At 42.9% G+C, this 23,560-nt stretch overlaps 1 protein-coding gene across 11 annotated transcripts; it reads right to left on the reverse strand.

The window, feature by feature from the left end:
* Window positions 1-43: 43 nt before the first annotated feature.
* LOC118388281 (ephrin type-A receptor 2-like) lies at window positions 44-19,109 on the reverse strand. 11 transcript variants are annotated; one of them, XR_008144216.1, is made up of 17 exons: window positions 18,930-19,109; window positions 17,965-18,032; window positions 15,923-16,562; window positions 8,600-8,755; window positions 7,919-8,379; window positions 7,607-7,784; window positions 7,112-7,211; window positions 6,544-6,599; window positions 5,477-5,602; window positions 5,181-5,366; window positions 4,328-4,599; window positions 3,947-4,096; window positions 3,787-3,850; window positions 3,693-3,723; window positions 3,502-3,628; window positions 2,994-3,280; window positions 2,795-2,897 (listed from the first exon to the last, which is right to left on the reverse strand). XR_008144216.1 is itself a non-coding variant. In XM_035777167.2 (15 exons), the coding sequence occupies exons 1-15, from the start codon at window positions 19,012-19,014 to the stop codon at window positions 1,503-1,505; spliced, it is 2,946 nt and encodes a 981-aa protein (XP_035633060.1). In that variant the 5' UTR covers window positions 19,015-19,109; the 3' UTR covers window positions 44-1,502. The 11 variants fall into 11 exon arrangements, 2 of the variants coding, with proteins under 2 accessions (XP_035633060.1, XP_035633059.1); XR_008144215.1 differs by having other exon boundaries at window positions 3,787-3,882; XR_008144219.1 differs by lacking the exon at window positions 3,693-3,723 and having other exon boundaries at window positions 2,994-3,120; window positions 3,502-3,692; window positions 3,819-3,882.
* Window positions 19,110-23,560: the final 4,451 nt, after the last annotated feature.

Below are 23,560 nucleotides of genomic sequence, written 5' to 3' on the forward strand. Positions count from 1 at the left end.
TTTTTGTTTTTTATTTCAGCTTTTGAAACAGAACTAAAACATGTTGTGTTTATATTTTTATTCAGTATAGATGTGTCAATATTACATTTAGAGACATTGTAATTACTGTCCTACTCAAAATTACAAGTGAACAATTAATTGAAGAGGAATTAATATTGAGCCCGAGATACAGCGAGAATGAATTTAGCAGGGGCTCAGTAACAGATGATACATATGTGATGAAGTAGAGTAGAGATGGAACATTCCAGACTGCAATGGTAGTCAATAACTGACATCGAAGCTGAATGTGCTTATCGCCAACTGGAGGGTGGTTGTCAAGGAAATACCCCCAAAAATGTTTATTTCAATCAAACAGTTTTTTCTTGCCTGTGTTTTTTTTATCAAATCTAAATGTTTCATGTGCTGAAATGCTTGTTTCTAGCTCCTTAACAATGCAAAAAGTCAAACAAGCACACACATAATAATCAAACAAGAAATCATAAATATCAGAACCAATCCAGTGAACCCAAACGACATTGTATTACTAATCCTAATGCAATCTATGCATATTTACACAAAATATATATACCTAGAATGATATGTACAGCAGTATATATTACAGTGAGCTATGTTGAGAATCCAGTGAATAAATAGTATAACTACAATGTACAGTAGTTGATATTATTTTCTGCTATGTTTCCTTTCTGCTACAAGGAAACAATGATTTTATTGAAACAGAAAACTATATTTCTAAAAACGTGCCAGAGCAGTGTCATTAATTAAAAAAATACAATAAATATTAAATAAATATTAAATAATAATGGAAGAACCACTAAGAGTAGATGGAGACGAACTGTAAACGGAAGAAAAATACTATTTCAAAATGTATGAGAGAAAAGTATATGAGGTGGATTGCAGACAGGATGGAACCTACAAAATCAAAAAGAAAGAAAAAGTATTTGATTTCTTGACTGGAATAATTCAGAAGACCAATAAACCTGTCATTTGAGTAGATTGGCATTCTCATCTATCTATCTGTTACGTCAAAGCCTCAAATCTTTATGAAAGTCCAGAAGTGACTAGAGGAATAAGTGAGTGCTTGAGGAGGAGGTAGACCCAGTCCTGGAGTGCCTTAGCTTGAATGTCTTTTGTTTTTCAGACTTCCAGTTGAGAAAAAAGGTCTCAGGTCTCATACAGCTTCATCCAAAGCCTGTCGTTTCCTATCTGACATTATATTTCCATACTTGATAATATAAAAAGTGATTTATATATGACACATTACTTCTCCTTTAACCACATCTCTCCGGGTCTCTTGTCATGGAGGACTGACATGTAATGGTTTTACATGCCCGTCTTTGCTGAGTGGCTGGCAGGCAAGGTCCTCTTCAGTCATGCCACTGACCAGTCTAAAGTAGCGTAGCTCAGCCATGTTCAACCCAACTTGTTCCATTTCCCTATTCAATGTGACAGTGGGATAAGGTGGTCAGTGCAGTCCTATTTTGGGGAATCTCAAATTGGGGGTCTCACACTGCAAACACTGTACTGCAAACACTGAGTGAGCTGGTCTGGTCTTTAAGTCCAACGATGCTATAGGCGATTCTCTTCATGTGACCTGGTAACCGCACGCCAATGTTCCTGATGTCCCTGAGAGAGAAGAAAGATAGAGACAGGAGCTGTTAGGAAAATGTTTCACATTCAAACCAATAGGTAGCACATGATAAAATATGATTGCATTTAAAACTTCCTACTCGGACATGATACAGCCAGTGGTGCTATATAGGGTGGGGCAGTGAGGAATGGTATGAGGGAGGGGCATTTGATGAATGAGAGTGTTGCATTCCATAGATGAGAGTGTGGCATACCGGACAACAAATGCTTAACAAAGATCTGAATACTCTTACTGTATTTTTCAAATGTGGCAGTGTCCCTACTAAGCTCATGTAATGTGGTGAGGCTGGTGCGTGGTTACTGTATATGTGTAGTACTTACTCATGTCTCATGGATAGCACCTGATCCATGGTTGTGATTCCAGCGCAGGCAAAGCTCTCAGTGTACTGACTCATCTTGATGGACTCCAGCCATTCCGGCACAGACCTGAAGGGGGAGCCGTCACAGCCACTGGTGCTGGGGAGGCGGATGGACACACTGTATGGAAAAAAACGGGGAAATAGATTGGTAAGTAAATGCTATATTCACAGTATGTGATTGAAAAAAATCAACTGTCAAGTCCAGGGGAAATCAGCTTCATTCATTCGCATCTTACCGGGGATCAAAGTAAGCAATGGTTTTCAGAGATTCTGGGCTCCGGAGCAGTTTGTCCAGGATGTTGACGATGTCTGGGAAGCGAGGTCGTTTGGAGCGGTCCTGCAGCCAACACTGCAGCATCAGCTGGTAAACGGTGGATGGACAGTCCATGGGTGCAGGCAGCCGGAAGGCCTCGTTAATGGCCTTCATCACCTGAGGAAGAAGCGGGGTTTAGACCATGTCTCACAGAGCTAGTGTTTATGATCTAGACCAACAGACTGTAAGATTATGTGTTGTGTAAATGCATGTGGGCACTAACAGTTTTATGTGAAGAGGACTGTGGGAACTATTTTGACTTAGAGGCCCTTAGAGGGTTGTTTTAAACACTCCACCCAGGATAAATACCCAGAGATGATGCATCACAGAGGCCTTGTGTTTACCCACAGCGCTCTGTTATTTCCATAAAACAGGGAAGGGAGTGAAGGAAATGTGACAGATGAAGTGTAAGGTCTACCTCATGTTTGCTCATATCCCAGTAGGGTCTACCTCATTGTTGCTCATGTCGCAGTAGGGCCTACCTCATGGTTTCTCATGTCCCAGTAGGGTCTACCTCATGGTTTCTCATGTCCCAGTAGGGTCTACCTCATGTTTGCTCATGTCCCAGTAGGGTCTACCTCATGTTTGCTCATGTCCCAGTAGGGTCTACCTCATGGTTGCTCATGTCCCAGTAGGGTCTACCTCATGGTTGCTCATGTCCCAGTAGGGTCTACCTCATGTTTGCTCATGTCCCAGTAGGACTACCTCATGGTTGCTCATGTCCCAGTAGGGCCTACCTCATGGTTTCTCATGTCCCAGTAGGGTCTACCTCATGTTTGCTCATGTCCCAGTAGGGTCTACCTCATGGTTTCTCATGTCCCAGTAGGGTCTACCTCATTGTTGCTCATGTCGCAGTAGGGCCTACCTCATGGTTTCTCATGTCCCAGTAGGGTCTACCTCATGTTTGCTCATGTCCCAGTAGGGTCTACCTCATGTTTGCTCATGTCCCAGTAGGGTCTACCTCATGGTTGCTCATGTCCCAGTAGGGTCTACCTCATGGTTGCTCATGTCCCAGTAGGGCCTACCTCATGTTTGCTCATGTCCCAGTAGGACTACCTCATGGTTGCTCATGTCCCAGTAGGGCCTACCTCATGGTTGCTCATGTCCCAGTAGGACTACCTCATGGTTGCTCATGTCCCAGTAGGACTATCTCATGGTTGCTCATGTCCCAGTAGGGCCTACCTCATGTTTGCTCATGTCGCAGTAGGGTCTACCTCATGGTTGCTCATGTCCCAGTAGGACTACCTCATTGTTGCTCATGTCGCAGTAGGGCCTACCTCATGGTTTCTCATGTCCCAGTAGGGTCTACCTCATGGTCGCTCATGTCCCAGTAGGGTCTACCTCATGGTTTCTCATGTTCCAGTAGGGTCTACCTCATGGTTGCTCATGTCCCAGTAGGACTACCTCATTGTTGCTCATGTCGCAGTAGGGCCTACCTCATGGTTTCTCATGTCCCAGTAGGACTACCTCATGGTCGCTCATGTCCCAGTAGGGTCTACCTCATGGTTTCTCATGTTCCAGTAGGGTCTACCTCATGGTTTCTCATGTTCCAGTAGGGTCTACCTCATGGTTGCTCATGTCCCAGTAGGGCCTACCTCATGGTTGCTCATGTCCCAGTAGGGCCTACCTCATGGTTGCTCATGTCCCAGTAGGGTCGTTCTCCGAAGGCCATGACTTCCCACATGACTATGCCGAAGCTCCACACGTCGCTGGCCGAGGTGAACTTCCTGTAGGCGATAGCCTCTGGGGCGGTCCAGCGGATGGGGATTTTCCCTCCCTGAAAGAATAGCAACAATAACTAATCATAAGAAAGAGACTGAAGGGAATGTATTCACTAGAGGCATGGCTATTACTAATGTAAAGGTTTAAGAGGCGGAGTGAGTGTCTGTCAACATCACCAATCATTTGTAACCAATTATAAGTAAAGACATAGGAAGGCTACTAAGTGCATAGTAATACCCCCACTGTTTCCATACATTAATATCAGTACAATGTATGTTTGACTCACGCTGGTGGTGTAGGTGCCCTCAGGATCGTCTTCCAGCACGCGGGACAGGCCGAAGTCAGACACCTTGCACTCCAGGTTGCTGTTGACCAGAACGTTGCGGGCAGCCAGGTCTCGGTGAACATAGCTCATGTCAGAGAGGTACTTCATGCCGGCCGCGATGCCACGCAGCATGCCCACCAGCTGGTACGAGGAAATCTCCCCATCGTGGTCCTTTAGATAGTTGTCAAGCGCTCCATTCTCCATGTATTCTGTCACAATCATGGCATGCTTGACTGCTTGAAGAAAGTTATAAAGAGGTACAAATGTAGTACTTCATGTCAACAAAAGAGGCACAGTATGGTGGAGATGGGAAATAGAGGATGTTGCTAGATAAAGTAAATAACTTAATAATAACTAACAGTCGACGTTACTGGCTTTCTAGCCATCGCTGTTCCATTTTTAATGTATCCATTTGTTTTGTCTTGTACACCTGGTTTTCATTCCCCAATCACACTGCATGTATTTATTCCTCTGTTCCCCCTCATGTCTTTGTGTGAAATTGTTTGTGTTACGTGTTAATTGTTGACGCGCCAGGTTTGCTTATACCGTGTTGTTGACGAAGATGTCTATTGTTAAACATAAATTATTGTGACTGTTTTGCGCGTTTTGCACTTTTGCCTATTGGCTGGAGTTTTTGACGCAGTTGCGTCGTCTGTTGGTTTCTCCTGACTCAATAAAGTGTATGCCTGTTCACAGCTCTCTGCTCTCCTGCACCTGACTTTGCTACCAGTACGCACACACCTGACAATAAATGACTATTCAGTGAATCAGTAGAGGCTGTCATTTGAGACAGTGTCTGAGAGCAGGAACTCACACTTGGTGATGACTCCCTCCAGGCGGATGATGTTCTGGTGGGAGAACTGGCCCATGATGCTGGCTTCACTAAGGAAATCCTGCTTCTGCTTCTCTGTGTAGCCTGGCTTCAATGTCTTGATGGCTACAGCTACCTCTCCTCTCCCTGGAGCCTTTATCACACCACGGTACACTTCCCCAAACTCTCCTGTGAAACAGAAACACACAGAGAATAATATGAATTCATAGCATTCTTCTTGGGGGAGGGGATCGATGAGATTTGTTCAAAATATTACTGTAAACTAGTTTGACATTTACCTGCTCCGATGGCTTTTTGTTTAGTGACAAGACTGGGATGAATCTCGCTGGCAAACTTCAGGATAGCAGTGTTGGGGTCCTCGTACATGTGTGGGTCAACGTAGGTCTTCAGGGGCTTCAGTTGATCTGAGGAGGAGATTGAAGATGGGAGATAATCTCTTTGGTAATGCACATCGCTGTTCCAATAGAGGGAATTTGACTATATATACAAAAGTATGTGGACACCCCTTAAAATGAGTGGATTTTGCTATTTCAGCCACACTTGTTGCTGACAAGTGCATAAAATCGAGCACACAGCAATTCAATGTCCATAGACAAACATTGGCAGTAGAACATTGGCACTGAAGAGCTCAAGTGACTTTCAACGTGGCACCGTCATAGGATGCCACCTTTCCAACAAGTCAGTTAGTCAAATTTCTCCGCCGTCATTGGACTCTGGAGCAGTGGAAACTCGTTCTCTGGAGTTATGAATCATCTGGCAGTCCGACGGACTAATCTGCGTTTAGCGGATGCCAGGAGAATGCTACCTGCCTCAATGCAAAGTGCCAACTGTAAAGTTTGGTGGAGGAGGAATAATGGCCTAGGGCTATTTTTCATGGTTCAGGCTAGTCCACTTAATTCCAGTCAAGGGAAATTTGAACGCAACAGTTTGGGGAAAGCCCTTTCCTCTTTCAGCATGACAATGCCCCCGTGCACAAAGCGACGTCCATACAGAAATGGTTTGTTGAGATCGGTGTGAAACTTGACTGGCCTGCTCAAAGCCCTGACCTCAACCCCATCGAACACCTTTCGGATGAATTGGAACGCCGACTGCGAGCCAGGCCTAATCGCCCAAAATCAGTGCCCAGACTCAATAATGCTCTTGTGGCAGATTGGAAGCAAGTCCCAGCAGCAATGTTCCAACATCTAGTGGAAAGCCTTCCCAGAAGAGTATATAGGCTGTTATAGCAGCAAAGGGGGTACCAACTCCATATTAATGCCCATGATTTTGCAATGAGATGTTCGACGAGCCGGTGTCCACATACTTTTGTTCATGTAGTGTATTTCTTGGATGCTGTGATTCCTACCTGTGCTGAAGAAGTAGGGGTCCTCTGATCCCTGTCTGTGACGGTAGTTCATTCTCCTGTTAGGAAGCAAAGTCACTATTATGATTGGCCAGACAATATGCAATGTTAAGACATTCTTATTATGTAAGGTATAATTAAACTGCCCAGTGAACATCTCACTTTTAAACGTTCATATTCTGTTAACTCATATCCAGATGATGTTGTTGACTCGTCCTATACTCGTATATACAGACAGGCTGTCATATCAGTAAGGGCAGGATCATCTTCAGGCACAGACCCAGTCAGCTACAGTTACAGTTTTTAACAGCTACTCTGGCTGTTACTGATAAAAACCCTCTTAGAGATGACATGGCATTACATTCTCAATCAGCTTATTAAGAAAAACATTTACTCACTATGACTGAGACACAGTATGTGGTTGTCCCACATAGTTATCTTAAGATGAATGCACTAACTGTAAGTCACTTTGGATAAGAGCATCTGCTAAATTACTGAAATGGACAGAGGGATACCAAATGTGAACTACATCTTAGGACAGAGGGATATGATAGGATTAGTGTGTTCTAACCGTTTGTGCAGCAGTAGAAGGACTACAACGACGAGCAGCATGATTCCTCCTCCTACTACAGCTCCCATAACCCCTGTGTAGTTCTGGACCTGAGACTCTGCTGAAACACAACCACAGACACATTTTAAAACGTCTTGCCTGAATATCAAATCAAATCAAATGTATTTATATAGCCCTTCGTACATCAGCTGATATCTCAAAGTGCTGTACAGAAACCCAGCCTAAAACCCCAAACAGCAAGCAATGCAGGTGTAGAAGCACGGTGGCTAGGAAAAACTCCCTAGAAAGGCCAAAACCTAGGAAGAAACCTAGAGAGGAACCAGGCTATGTGGGGTGGCCAGTCCTCTTCTGGCTGTGCCGGGTGGAGATTATAACAGAACATGACCAAGATGTTAAAATGTTCATAAATGACCAGCATGGTCGAATAATAATAAGGCAGAACAGTTGAAACTATATTAGAGACGAACAGTGTGGTGTCTCTAGGGCCACACTTACCAATGGGCAAGGTTTTGAACACATGCTTCATGCTGTATCCCCCTGGGTTTCCCTCAGGGCTGAGAGCCTGGACTCTGAACACGTAGGCCGTGTCAGGGGAGAGGTCACTGATCTGCACCGTACTCTTGTCCAAAACCAGGACTGTGTATGTGGTGACATCACGCTCACTGTCGTCCTCCTGCATGGGACAGGGAGAGGAGCACTGAGAGGGTATTCACTATAGAGATATACTAATACTATTATATATATGTTGTGTTTAATGTGTGACTGACATGGAGAGAAGAGAGGGAGGAGTGTAGTTGTCTGTCTTACCTTCCTGCGGTACATGAGTTCGTAGCGGTGGGTGATATGGGATGGTGCTCGGCTGGACAGAGCCCAGGACAGAGACAGGCTGGTGGGGCTCCGCTCCTCCAGACGGATGGACGTCACCTTGGGGGGATCAGTGCAATGCAGAGCGGTGGTGATGGTGCTGCTGGGTCTCTGGCTGCTGTACTGAGACACTCCGCTGCGGGCCTCTACAGTGAACGTGTAGTTGAGGTGGGGCTCCAACTGGCTAACAGTCACCACGGTGTCCTGGATGTCCGTGGGGTCGGGCTGGAAGCGGACCTTCTCTCCACAGGGCACACACAGGGCCCCAGTGCAGCGCTCACACACCACGTTGTAGCAGATGTCCCGGCGGCCTCCTGTCACCAGTGGGGGGCTCCAGGACAGCTGCAGCCTGCCATCCGCTGACAGAGTGGTGGAGGCCAGGTCACGAGGGGCGCTGGGTGGGGCTAAAGGAGGAGGCAGAAAGTAGACAAGTTATTGTGAGACATTCCACATGTTAATACACCAGATGAAGAACGCTCAGATCCCTCTATCAACAATGATGATGACATAAAGACAGTATCGCCTATGAGGACACAGGATAAAATAAGGAATGGCTGTAGAATTGGCTAATCCTTTGTTAGTGATAGTCAGCTACAGCCAGGCCTATCTGGCCATTGTTCTTACCAGAGCAGGCTGACATAAGAGGGTCTAATGGGGAGCGGTAGAATCCCTCCATACATGGACACAGGAGGGCGCCGGCTGTGGATGGCTCAGTATTCTCAGGACAAACCTCACAGGACTCACTGGACACAGAGTCTTTAAAGGAGCCTGGCGCACACACTGAAAGAAACAGGAGGATGCTTATTAGTTATAGTATTATTAGTATCCACACGTACACAAGGGAAAGAGTGTGTGATTGAGTTTACAATACATTAAAAAGATATCTCTGTCAGTCCCCTGGGGCTTGACAGGAAACTCAGGCTGTGGTTAAACTGTAATCACTGAGGCTTTGTATTTTAACAGAATGGAATGGGATTTTCCGGACGATTTGCCTCCACTTGTCCTTTGCGCCTCAAGTTCCATTCTCAAGTTGCACTGACAGTCAACCGGATGCCACGGAAACACTCAACATAGCAGATGTTCACTCTATACAACCTTTCCCTTTGAACTCCAAAATCAGCACTGTGAATGCTGGTGTGGGTATTGTCTGAGGAGCCTAACGGAAACAGCAAAATGGGTACTGCTGAAGATATTCAACTGACCTGGAGGATGTGAAGAAAAAATGTACCTTCCATTCCGGAACTTGTGTGTGTGTGTGTGTGTGTGTGTGTGTGTGTGTGTGTGTGTGTGTGTGTGTGTGTGTGTGTGTGTGTGTGTGTGTGTGTGTGTGTGTGTGTGTGTGTGTGTGTGTGTGTGTGTGTGTGTGTGTGTGTGTGTGTGTTTGTATTGGACAGAAACCAGGATGCAAGGATTGCAAGTCTGAAACTGTACTTCCTTCCTTCCTCCGGTGACAAATGACAACATGCAAGGATGGAGCAAGGGAGAGGAAGTCTGGAGGAAGTAGAACTGCTAAAGGGGAGATGTTGTTGACCGACCGTGTTGTTGGAGCCTAAATCAATACACATTTTTTAGGAGAATCGATGTGAATGTTTACTTTAAGAAGCGATCTCCTCTCTCACCCTTTATTCTAATGTCTCCCCAGGGGATAAGTCTTTCATCGGGCCTCTTATAGTGAAGAGGGTGACCTGTGATGGACAAGAGGGATCTGCCAGTGACTTAACCACCATGGCAGAAGGACCGCTGCGTAACATCCAGCCCCACAATAGAACAATGGAGATGAGTTTTGAGTTTGATTAGGGGGGATTGAGAAGAATAGATGGATGGGGGATGGGTTAGGGTTGCAAGTACCAACAGAAGTTCTCTCTGGGGAATCACTCTGGGAGTGTAGGGGTTTATAGTGCTACGAACGCATAAGAAAAGGGGGCTAGCCTGTTTCATCTGGAGAAGGAACAGCAGGACTCCTGCCAAGTATCAAAGCACCCCTACCCCTATTCATCTATTGTGACTGGGATTGGACTGAGTGGTTCCATAAATATGTTGTGTTTATTCATTAGAGCCCTAAAATGGTGGCATGTGCGCTGCATATATCAGTGACCGCACTCTTTCAAGATCACTCTGAGAATGTTTGAATCTCAGTGAGTGAAACTTTACAAGACTAAAAAATGAATTTGACAGAATTATTACACATTAATGTGGTTGTTTGTTATTGATGAATTGCATTTTCTTAAAAACTAAAGAAATAAAATAAAAATAACTGACTGAAAGTGGGACCTGAAATAATGTCTCACATTGTCCTGGTCAGTCTCTTTGGATACTGCGGTTCTCTTTATGAATGGAGTGGTGGAGGCAGTAATGTATCTGTTCATCTCATCTATGTTTTGATTTCTGTGTCAGCCCATTGTTCTAATGAGTGGGAACAATGAGCTCATTGCATGTGGCATATCATTCGCAAACAGCTGTCCTTTTGCTCCACACTAATTCTCTTGACAACATTTTTTTAACCTTTATTTAACTAGGAAAGTCAGTTAAGAACAAATTCTTATTTTCAATGATGGCCTAGGAACAGTGGGTTAAGTTAACTGCCTTGTTCAGGGGTAGAACACCAGATTTTTACCTTGGGGATTTGATCTTGCAACCTTTCAGTTACTAGTCCAACGCTCTAACCACTAGGCTACCTGCCGCCCCTTGCCTAAATTAACTATGTTCCTGGCAGTTCCACACATCTAACTGACCAACCTCTCATGCGCTCACCAACTGTCCACTAACCACCAACTACCCTCCCTAATGACTTCATACTGAGTCACGAACAACCATCTTATTTGAGTCATCCTGGCCCAACCTTCCCCTTTACTACCTCGTTCCCAGAACATATTCTCTGGACCTTTAGAGACATAAATCCCTTGCAATTGACAGGAATGTGTTTCTGCTTGACTGCACAGAGAATTAGGATATGACTCAGTATTATAAATTAGTATAATAATGAACTGAACAAGTTTGTCATGTCAAGCCTGTTTGGGTATTTTCTGTCTGTCCTCTTTTAATATATATATATAGATATATCTACAGTTGAAGTTGGAAGTTTACATACACTTAGGTTGAAGTAATTAAAACTAGTTTTTTAACCACTCCACAAACATCTTGTTAACAAACTATAGTTTTGGCAAGTCGGTTAGGACATCTACTTTGTTTTTTCCAACAATTGTTTATTTCACTGTATCACAATTCCAGTGGGTCAGAAGTTTACATACACTAAGTTGACTGTGCCTTTAAACAGCTTGGAAAATTCCAGAAAATGATGTCATGGCTTTAGAAGCTTCTGATGACCTAATTGACATAATTTGAGTCAATTGGAGGTGTACCTGTGGATGTATTTCAAGGCCTACCTTCAAACTCAGTGCCTCTTTGCTTGACATCATGGAAAAATCAAAAGATTATAGACCTCCACACAAGTCCGGTTCATCTTTGGGAGCAATTTCCAAATGCCTGAAGGTACCACATTCATCTGTACAAACAATAGTACGCAAGTATAAACACCATGGGACCACGAAGCCGTCATACCACTCAGAAGGAGACGTGTCCTGTCTCCTAGAGATGAATGTACTTTGGTGCGAAAAGTGCAAATCAATCCCAGAACAACAGCAAAGGACCTTGTGAACATGCTGGAGGAAACAGGTACAAAAGTATCTATATCCACAGTAAAAACGAGTCCTATATCGACATAACCTGAAAGGCTGCTCAGCAAGGAAGAAGACACTGCTCCAAAACTGCCATAAAAAAAAGCCAGACTATGGTTCGCATCTGCACATGGAGACAAAGATAGTACTTTTTGGAGGAATGTCCTCTGGTCTGATGAAACAAAAATAGAACTGTTTGGCCATAATGACCATCATTATGTTTGGAGGAAAAAGGGGGAGGCTTGCAAGCCGAAGAACACCATCCCAACCGTGAAGCACAGGGGTGGCAGCATCAAGTTGTGGGGGTACTTTGCTGCAGGAGGGACTGGTGCACTTCACAAAATAGATGGCATGAGGAGGGAAATGTGGATTTATTGAAGCATCATCTCAAGACATCAGTCAGGAAGTTAAAGCTTGGTCGCAAAGGGGTCTTCCAAATGGACAATGACCCCAACCATACTTCCAAAGTTGTGGCAAAATGGCTTAAGGACAACAAAGTCAAGGTATTGGAGTGGCCATCACAAAGCCCCATAGAAAATGTGTGGGCTGAACTGAAAAAGCGAGCAAGGAGGCCTACAAATCTGTCTCAGTTACACCAGCTCTGTCAGGAGGAATGAGCCAAAATTCACCCAACTTATTGTGGGAAGCTTGTGGAAGGCTACCTGAAACGTTTGACCCACTTTAAAGACAATGCTACCAAATACTAATTGAGTGTATGTAAACTTCTGACCCACTGGGAATGTGATAATTCTCTCTACTATTATTCTGACATTTCACATTCTTAAAATGAAGTGGTAATCCTAACTGACCTAAGACGGGGAATTTTTACTAGGATTAATTGTAAGGAATTGTGAAAAACTGAGTTTAAATGGCTAAGGTGTACGTAAACTTCCGAATTCAACTGTGAAAATATTTTTTAAAGGTCCCGAACAGTCATTCCCATGTAAAATGGCCTTTTGAGTGACTAAAATATCACCCATAATATTTTTGGGAGGTAGAAATGCTGAAATATTTGAGGTAAAAAGGCATTTCTCTCTCATGGCTTACTATCAGGAAGCTTGAAAAGACAGGCTGAGTGGTGGAGAGCTTATATTCATGAGCTCACCTTGACTGACAGCTCTTTGAAACACCTATGTCAAGAAGCTTGGATGCAGTGAGCAGTAAAATCATATCAAGCAAATGTGATGATACACAAAGAAACTCAAACAACATTGAAATTGCATCAATAATGTATTTTTTAAATACATCTTCTGTTTGGCATTTCTCTTGTGATGCGATTCACAGCAGCACTGACAGCGGTCCTGGACATAGAACATTCCTGAGCTTGGCCTTCCCCTTCGCCTGGAACCAACAGACCCTTCAGGTTACCCTTCCTCAGACTTGGAGCTATGGTATGGTGGAATACTTTCTCAATGTTAAGATAAATGTAAATGTCTCTTTAATGTAGTACAGTAACAACATAACAATCTATGACAGGGTTCCCTAACTGGTGGCCTGCGGGCCGGGTTTGGCCCCCAGTTTTTAGATATTTTAGAAATGTTTTTGAAAATGAAATACATAAATGTCTCATTTACATAAGTATTCACACCCCTGAGTCAATACATTGTAGAAGCACCTTTGTCGGCGATTACAGCTTTGAGTCGTCTTGGTTATGTCTGTATCCACAAGAGACACATCTGGATTTGGGGATTTTAAGCTCTCATAAATTAGATGGGGAGCGGCGTTAAACCCTAATCTTCAAGTCTTTCCACAGATTTTCAATTCTTGTCTGGGCTTTGGCTGGGCCACAAAGGGACTTTCACATTCTTGTTCTGAAACCATTTCAGCATTGCATTGGCTGTATGCTTGGGGTCATTAAGTTCTCTAAAATGACGTTGGAGGCGGCTTATGGTAGAGAAATAAACATTAAATTATCTGGCAACAGCTCTGGTGGACATTCCTGTACTCAGTATGCCAAATTCACACTCCCTCAAATCTTGAGACATATATGGCATTGTGTTGTGTGACAAAACTGCACATTTTAGAGTGTCCTTTTATTGTCCCCAGTACAAGGTGCACCTGTGTATTGATCTTGCTGTTTAATCAGCTTCTTGATATGCCACACCTGTCAGGTGGATGGATTATCTTGGCAAAGGAGAAATGCTCACTAACAGGGATGTTAACAAATTTGCGCACAATATTTTTGAGAAATTAGCTTTTTGTGCGTATAGAAAAATGTCTGGGATCTTTTATTTCAGTTCATGAAACATGGGACAAACACTTTACATGTTACGTTTATATTTTGTTCAGTTGGTTGATGATCCCTGATCTATGAGCTAACCTGGTTGCCTAGCCTATTGGCTATATTTTACTGTAATAGGGAGTCAAAGGGATACAATCCAAGTAATTATACCACCCAAGGTGACCGGGATCTCTGGCTTCAACAAGGGAGCCACTTGTCCCGTCATAAACCACAGACTGACTCAGTATAACCTTCCTGACTGAGATGGGCGTGACGGCACAGTCCCTGTAATCTGTGGTTCACCTCAGCCATGGCTATGGACGCACACAAATAGCTGTGTGGAGAAGACACACTGCTCAGGTACTCTTCAGCTGGCACATCAAGTCACATGGATCTCCTTAGCCAATCAGTACGGGAGGGGACGTGAGGGTGAACAAATTCCTTTCAGAAATCCCCAGTTCACAGAGCATAAAGTAATGTAATGTTCCTCCCTCCCTCTCCCCCTCCTTTCCAGTTTCCTCCTGATAGCTCATCACACCACACCCCGGAATACCAAAGACATGGCAACTTTCATACAAACAATGTGAGCAAACAATCATTTACATTTCAATTCATTACTGCAATGTGTTCCATCGAGGCGTACTCTCAGTGATTCTCAACTACAACATTAAAAAACCAAATGCCTCTCTACCAGTCCCCTTGCCTCAAACAAACAGATGTATCTGGATTATATGCATTTGAGCATTCTTAAACAACATTCCTACTTAAACTACAAACTTTTATGCCTCATGCCCCTATAGTCTACAACAGATTTCCCTCGTACAATTTTCATTGTCCATAAAACAGTATCCTCCTCACCCCACCCCATTTCTAAGTCCTGAGAGACAAACACAGTGGAAAGAAAATGTTGGCCAGGTAGAATGATTCATGACCAGGAGTGCTCTTTACAGCAGTCAAAACTTCCCCAAAATTCAATTTTGCCTTGTACCTCTGCCACATTCTCCCACATGCAGTCCCTCTCCCATATCATGTTTGGAAATAGTGTTACAATCCTAAACATCTCTTGGCATTGCTGTCAAAACAAACAAAAACATGTCCAAATACCTTACACTGTTTTGTCTACATTCATTCCTGTAAATCATTCTACACCTGACCTGCTTTTATTTTTGTTTGTGAAGTGTTTGAAATCCCGTTTAACATTCATGTCTGTGAGGTGTTTGAAATCCCAATTAACATTCATGTCTGTGAGGTTTTAGAAATCCCAATTAACATTCATGTCTGTGAGGTTTTAGAAATCCCAATTAACATTCATGTCTGTGAGGTGTTTGAAATCCCAATTAACATTCATGTCTGTGAGGTGTTAGAAATCCCAATTAACATTCATGTCTGTGAGGTGTTTGAAATCCCAATTAACATTCATGTCTGTGAGGTGTTTGAAATCCCAATTAACATTCATGTCTGTGAGGTGTTTGAAATCCCAATTAACATTCATGTCTGTGAGGTGTTTGAAATCCCAATTAACATTCAAGTCTGTGAGGTGTTTGAAATCCCAATTAACATTCATGTCTGTGAGGTGTTTGAAATCCCAATTAACATTCAAGTCTGTGAGGTGTTTGAAATCCCAATTAACATTCATGTCTGTGAGGTGTTTGAAATCCCAATTAACATTCATGTCTGTGAGGTGTTTGAAATCCCAATTAACATTCATGTCTGTGAGGTGTTTGAAATCCCAATTAACATTCATGTCTGTGAGGTGTTTGAAATCCAAATTAACATTCATGTCTCTGAGATGTTAAAAATCAAAATTAACATTCATGTCTGTGGGGTGTTTTAAATCCAAATTAACATTCATGTCTCTGAGATGTTTTAAATCACAATTAACATTATTGTGCACAGTGTGCAGTCATTTCTAAAGACCCAGCCAGGGTGGTGGTTAGTCCTTGCACTTCTGTAAATACAGCTGCTGTTGAAAACTAACACCCAACATTACAACAGGTAGGGGGTTGGGGTGTGCAGGGAGATGCATTACGTGAAGCCTGGCTGTAGTCTTACCTTGACAGGAGTCTCCAACAACTTCATAGCCTCCGCGGCATTGGCACTGTCCCACGGGCACCACCCACTCTCCCTCAGCGGTGCAGTAGATGCGTGGGGTGGCCTGGCTCACGGCATTCTGCACACATGTTCCCTCCACCTCCCTCAGGGCATCTGTTACCGTCTCTGGGAAGGCGGCCAGGCTCTGCACGGTAGATGGACAAGTCTTGTAGTACACCCTCACAGAGAGCAGTGCCACACACGCTCCCATGTCCTGGAAGGCCAAGTAGAAGCCCTTCCTGGATAGAGGGCCCATTGTCCGTGTCTCCACGTTTACCTTCAGCACACCGCGGCCCCGCGTGATTTCATCCGACGCGATGGTGGCCACTTTGCGGAACTGGCCCTTATGGAAGCTGGTGCCCACGTCGACATCGGCCTCGAACATGTGCAGGTTGAAGGTCTCTTTGCAGGCGAGCGAGGTGCCGTCGAAGGTGTTGCAGTCCCGCACAACGAAGTGCAGCTCCACAGAGACGCGGGTGGTCCCTGGGCGCCCCTGGATGAAGGTGGTTCGGAGCCAGTTGTCCTGCTCACCCGCGTCGATGTTACACACACTGTAAGTGTAGAGGAGGGAGCCATTCACCACTGTCTGGACTATCTCCCACTGAAACAGAGAGAGAACATAGGTTTAGTTTAAGACAATGTACAGGGCAAGACACAACAAGTGAAGGAAGGAGAGAGAGGGTTTTAAGAGAATGAGCATAAGATTAAGGGGATTATGTTCTCGTCAAGGATCAGTTGCTGTTTGATGAAACAACTGTCTGCCTGCTGAGAAGCCTATAAACTGCTCAAGCTTTCCTGCTACTTTTCTTCCACACGCCAGGGAAGGATTTGGTCTGGATGCGTGGATTGCTCACTACGTGTGTTGGTTTCCACAAACTGACGTGGGTGCCTGTGTGACACAGACATAACACTAAAACAAATACTTTTGTGGAATACCAAGCATTATGGCAGTTAAATGAGTTTTTATAAGTTCATGGAAAAGTCATGGCAGCAATATTGGCTGTGATTAAGTCTGTTTTAAAGAGAGGGAAAATAAGGAAATGCTTGCATGGTAGCAAGATTTAAGGAATCCATTAATTAAGCACAGGGCTTTAAAAGAATGACCATCATGAAATCATTTAACCCCTCAGATGGCTTCCATAAAGGCATATTTCATTGGACCATGCACAGTGAGTGCTTTATTCCAAGTGTGAGAAGGAAGAGTGTGAGAAGGAAGAGAAGATAGATATAGATCAAGAACAAAGTGCATTATTAAAACATCCACTCCAAAGTCAAATGTAAATGTGTTTCATAAGTTTGAGGAAGTTTGATGAGAATAGACCAAACATCATAAAATAGGGAGGAATCCTACCCAATACGTAGAGAATGCAATGCATCTGTAAACTTCACGGTAACAAAAGAACAGCAGTTAGCGCACTGACGCTGGCCACGTCCTGTTGCTTTTTTAAGACCGTCAACCACACTACTATAGATAGAGGAATGCCTGTCTCCCCCTCCAACCAGTCTCCCTTCCATCAGTCTTGTGTTCTAGTTTGTCTGACAGGAACCTCCCAAATGTATATTACCACAGCAACAACAACAAAAAGTTTTGGGGGGAATATTGTTGGAATGATGACAACCTGTTGGCTATTTTCAGTTAGAAAATGTACTTTTGTCCTGTAAATTCAAATGCAGCTCTAACGCTGACATTTTATGATATTCATAGTTGTATTATGAAAGGGTTGCTCTAAAACCAGTGTAGGCTAGCTTTGACAAAACTTTGCGAGCTGCTACTCATTCCATCTTTCACAGAAAACTGTTCTGAAGGAATGAGAGCGGAGAGAATGTCTTGCATGTGACCTTTCAGAAATGTGCAATTCAAAATGTGGCTTGGAATCTACCTTGTGTGACGTGACATCTAGCCTACTTTTCACACCATCTGGTGTATCATGTGTAGACCATCCATCTGGTTAGACTACTGCAATCCTTATATTTTCTCACTATATGGTATGGTAACTACTCACCCCTTCTTCATATGGCCAGGTCAACCATCCCAACTCGCCTCCCGAAGCTTTCATATCCAGCAGCACCTCTACAGAGATCATTTTAAAGCACTATTAGTAAACATTCTTAATTCATTTGAGGAGCTGTTTCATTAGAAAATAATAGGCATAAGTTCTTATGTGTTATAAGAAATTGAACATGTGTAATAAGCGATGTACTCTACAAGTAAACTGGATTATAAAAGTGACTGTGTTTCTCTGAGCCAACAATTATTAAAGTAGCCTGCTAGAAATTGCCAGGCCTAGATTCACCAAATAGGCCCAATAATACGTCATCCACGGTTTTCAAGAGGACATCAAATAAGCCATGTCCATTTAAGTAAACTATGAATTACTATGTCCTTCAACCCCCGTGTTTGCATGAAAAAGGCAGAGGAAAATATGGGAAGTTAAATAGCATGATAAAGGGAGTGAAAATTGTTGGGAACATCTCTAAGAACCCATGCAAGTCAATCACAGCCTACACTCCCATCCCTTTTCCCGTCAGTACAAGACGCTGTCCACTCCGATACTGAAACTAAAAACTTTGAATGAACAATGGCATCACCTAGCAACTCTCATCTGAAGGAATTTCAGTGTCAAGTCCTCTTTGTGAAGTAAAATTGCTTCCTTTAAATCATGATCAAATACCACCATTAATTACCAAGTTGTATAAATTAAGAATAATGAAAAGTATCATTATTGCATGTTTAAAGTAGCAAAGATAGCCAACAATATCATAGAAAAAGCAATACATTGAACAGAAAATATAAATATTGGAGGAAAAAGACTGTTTAAAAAGACTGTATAACACTGTAATATAGACAATATTGCAAGAATATTACAAAACTTCAAGAATACCATGTCACAGCCCAATCCCCCAACTCATAAAACACAAAGCAAGGCTCTTTACAATCGCATTTTAGAACGAAAAATAGAGTACGTACGTTCTTTCGCGTGAAGAGTAATAAATATATGGTTAATAAATACATAAAAAAACAAAGAATAAAAAGTAACACGATGGAAATCCATTTTTAAAAAAAACTTTTAACGGCAATTCCTCTCTGATCTGATCTCGTAATATCGCCGAACTTCTGTGAGCACTACCGGTGTCAACCGCCCTTCGTTTCAGCCGAAAGTTCCATAGAAAAACAGGTGGCATGATGAGCTCCGCCTTTGGAATGTGGGCACAATCCATATATGGTATGCGGTAGAGGTGGGGTCAAATCATAAGATTATACTACCTGTGCAGTGAGGATGTACATTCAGTGAAACGACTGTAGGCTCTCCCCTTAGTATTTAGCTTTTAGAAAAAATGTGCAATATTGTACTATGTCTATTTGTACATTTCTTTCACAACACCACACATACGTATACACACGCTCACACATACACACACACCTCGTCCCCTGCCCCAGAATAGTTCATTGAATATGGATTATATCTGTATTATATTCTTATATCCTTATCAATATTAATAACATGATTTATAATGTGACATTTTTTCTTTTCACCTACTACTAGTACTACTTCGCTAAGAGCGAAAATGATAGTGTAGAAACCAGTGGTTGTTACTTGTGGTCATCTTGAGGTGTTAAGATTCTGAAAAATGAGCAAGCTAGAGTATTTATCTTGTTGGACAGTCTTACAAGTAGATGGAAGCATCTTCCACAAACCATCTTATTTAAAACAGGTCTTTCCCACCCTAGGAAAGGGAGGGGTCAAGTGGAGGGGTGTGCTGGTATGAATATGTGACTACTAATGAGATGGCCTTCATAAAGAACTTTAGAATTTGGGTATGAATATGGGGACACAAAAAAGGCATGAACAATGGCATCACCTAGCAACTCTCATCTGAAGGAATTCAGTGTCAAGTCCTCTTTGTGAGGCATCGTGTACTTGGACAGGAGAGCCCCTTGAGCTGAGAGCCAAACATAGACAGCCGTCCTCACAAAGACACAGAAAAATCTACTGAAGAAGACAGACATTGTCTTGTCTTATGTTACCATACATGGACAATAATCATACAACAGAAAAGAAGGAATGTTGTTGGTTAAACATGTGTTAACAAGTAAAGTACACTTTGGACTATACAGTGCATTCGGAAAGTTTTCAGACCCGTTTCCTTTTTCAAAATGTTGTTACGTTACAGCCTTATTCTAAAATGGATCAAATTCAAATGTTCCTTCATCAATCTACACACAATACCCCATAATGACAAAGCAAAAACAGGTTTTTAGATTGTTTTATGGAAATGAAAAAAATAAACAGAAATATTACATTTACATAAGTATTCAGACCCTTTACTCAGTACTTTGTTGAATCACCTTTGGCAGCGATTACAGCCTCGAGTCTTCTTGGGTATGACACTACAAGCTTGGCACACCTGTATTTGGGGAGTTTCTCCCATTCTTCTCTGCAGATCCTCTCAAGCAAGTTGTACAAACATCTGAAGGATGATCAATGGAAACAGGATGCACCTGAGCTCAATTTCGACTCTCATAGCAAAGGGTTTGAATACTTATTCTAAAATGGATTAAAAAAATATTAATCTGCATCAATCTACACACAATACCCCATAATGACAAAGCAAAACCAGATTTTAAGACATTTTTGCAAATGTATAAAACAAAAAACAAATACCTTATTTGCAGAAGGATGGCTAAGTATCTACTGGGAAAAACTCTCAGGCAAAGAAAACAAACATCAATGTGGAGTCAGGTGAACTAATGTGCTGTTCTGTGGTCTGGGGGAAGCTTCAAGAAAGTGAGATAAGGAGGCTGCAGATCACACAGCAAGCAGCAAGGATTGTTCTAAGCTGGAGATATGATTATTCTGTTGTAGTCATGGACAATGTTCTTGGGTGGTCAGCAATCAATAAGATACAGTGGGGCAAAAAAGTATTTAGTCAGCCACCAATTGTGCAAGTTCTCCCACTTAAAAAGATGAGAGAGGCCTGTAATTTTCATAGGTAAACTTCAACTATGACAGACAAAATGAGAAAAAAAATCCAGAAAATAACATTGTAGGATTTTAAATTAATTTATTTGCAAATGAAGTAAGTGGAAAATAAGGAAACAGCTGGCCCCTAACCACTGCGCCACCCGGGAGGCCTATGAAGTGAGAAACAGTGTGTATGTCAATGGCATGTTTTAAAAAAATCTGTATGCACTTTTTTCTTTCAAAGAAGTGTAATTTCATTTGGGATGTTTCAATGAGAGGGTTCAAAATCATTTGGAAAAAAATAAGATATTGATTAAATTGAAAATGTGGACATTCAATGCACATGGAGAACATTGCATCTGAGTATTCATAAAAAGGCTTCTAGTTATTTACACTCTTCTGTCTGCAAGATCTGCTTCGTGTATTGAAAGGTTCCGATATTGAGTGAGGCGGTTTCTGTTGTCAGTTTGTCAGTGGTGCTAGAGAGGTGTCAAAGGTTAACGCCCTCGGGAGGTATGCAAATGATCTATTATAATAAAGTATTCTTAATCTTCCTATGGAGCATGCGTCCTGCTAGAGAAGAGTGTTGAACCCCTCCCCCCTCCCCCGGCTGGTACTCTCCCACCCCCCCTCTCTGCTGGTTCCCTGCTACTTTGGGATCTGCCAACACAAAGACACTTCACACTGGGGGCTGGGCCTGCATTTCGAGGGTCAGCGAACAGCGGCAGCATCAACGCCATGTCATTCAGGCTCTCCCACACCCAGACCCACAGCTTTTCTTGCACCTCTCGTGCTTTGAGCAAACAGAGAGGTGGAGCACTATTGTGAAGGTCGGGGAGTTTTTGTATAATGCTCACATGAAATGTGCCTACTGTTTTGGACAGTTCTCACGGTTAGTGTGCCCAGACACATAGTTAGTCAATGATGAACCTTTGCCAGTTTGATGAAACGTAAAATTTAAGCCACCGCCTCTGTCAGTGATTTCTATTGAGTTTGTTCTGGTTGCTGAATCCTCTATCAGTCATTGTTAATCACTTAAATAATCCTTAAGACAGATTGTGTGTGTTTGGGCGAAAGTTGAAGGACCAAACTACACACAAAGCGTATAAAGGACTAGTTAACAGAAAATCTTCTTCGCAAGTCACTTGCTCCATTAAAACAAATGGGGGCTAGGTCCATGGCTTAGTACCTCTAGATTTCCATCTATATTATAGAGTGGTGTTGCACACCTGTCAACAAGGACCCCATGTATTCTCTAAGAATGAGAGGGCGCTTTGTTTGTCTTACAATGTCCTCTTAAGTTTATCACACTGAAACCCAAATCTTTTCAGCACCTCTCACAACTGGAATTTGGGCGGCGTCTGTGTGTTTTAAAAGGGACTTTTTTTCAAGGGTGGTGTTCAGAAGCAAAGAAAAGAGCCTGTTCGGACATGTTTCCACTCTATGGATGCAAGAAATGTGAGTATGCAGTTGAAACACACAAACAATTACTCACACAAGGGAGAAGTTTAACTATGACTTCACTCTTTGAACAGTCATCATCACTGCAGCATATTACCTATCAGGGCTGATTGGTGGTTGGCAGAATGAAAGACTTCTAGAATGAGTTAATGGAACTGTTTAGGCAAAGCGCCATGGGGCGGTAAGCCTAGTGGTTAGAGCGTTGGACTAGTAACCGGAAGGTTGCAAGTTCAAACCCCCGAGCTGACTGTCTTTCTGCCCCTGAACAGGCAGTTAACCCACTGTTCCTCATTGAAAATAAGAATTTGTTCTTAACTGACTTGCCAAGTTAAATCAAATAAAAAATAAAATAAAAATCAAGAGTCAGTCTAGGGTAACATGTGCAATGATAAAATAAATGAAATAACAGTGAATCCAAAGGAGAGTGTTTTGGAGTAATTGAAGGGGCAGGTGTTTTATTTGAGATCACAAAAACTCAAAATACATTTTACAGTATTTACTTTACAAAGAAAGTTTATATCAAATTGAATGAGACTTCTTTTTCTTATCTTGCAATTGTCCTTTGTTTCAGTACATTTCCACAGCCACCCCCATGTAAAGATGAGTAGCAGTTTGTGCTTTTAGGTTCAGTCCCTGCTCCCAGATCTTGTGTGGAACGTAGAGGGGGAGTAAGAGGACAAACGAAAGTGAAATGTAATTTGGTAAATAGCCGTAGTAAATGTGATGTGTGTTGGCCGAGGGGGCCTGATGAAGATGAGAGCAGACATTCATATGCGTTCGTTTGTGTGCTCAGCTTGACGACGTCTGCCCTGAAGTCTGAACAAAGGGAAGGAAGGTAGCTAGGGGCTGGGTAGAAGGCCTGGGGGGAGGAGGTGATAGAATACAGTGGCCCTCCAGCTTGTGTCTTGCGGCGCTTGTGCTGCCTCTCAAGTCTTGGGTTATGGCAGGGACAGCTGGGCTAGCAAACTCTGTATGGGCCCATTCTCTCTCTCTCTCTCTCTCTCTCTCTCTCTCTCTCTCTCTCTCTCTCTCTCTCTCTCTCTCTCTCTCTCTCTCTCTCTCTCTCACACACACACACACACACACACACACACACACACACACACACACACACACACACACACACACACACACACACACACACACACACACACACACACACACACACACACAC

This window comes from Oncorhynchus keta, chromosome 10 (assembly GCF_023373465.1).
Source record: "Oncorhynchus keta strain PuntledgeMale-10-30-2019 chromosome 10, Oket_V2, whole genome shotgun sequence".
NCBI lineage: Eukaryota > Metazoa > Chordata > Actinopteri > Salmoniformes > Salmonidae > Oncorhynchus > Oncorhynchus keta.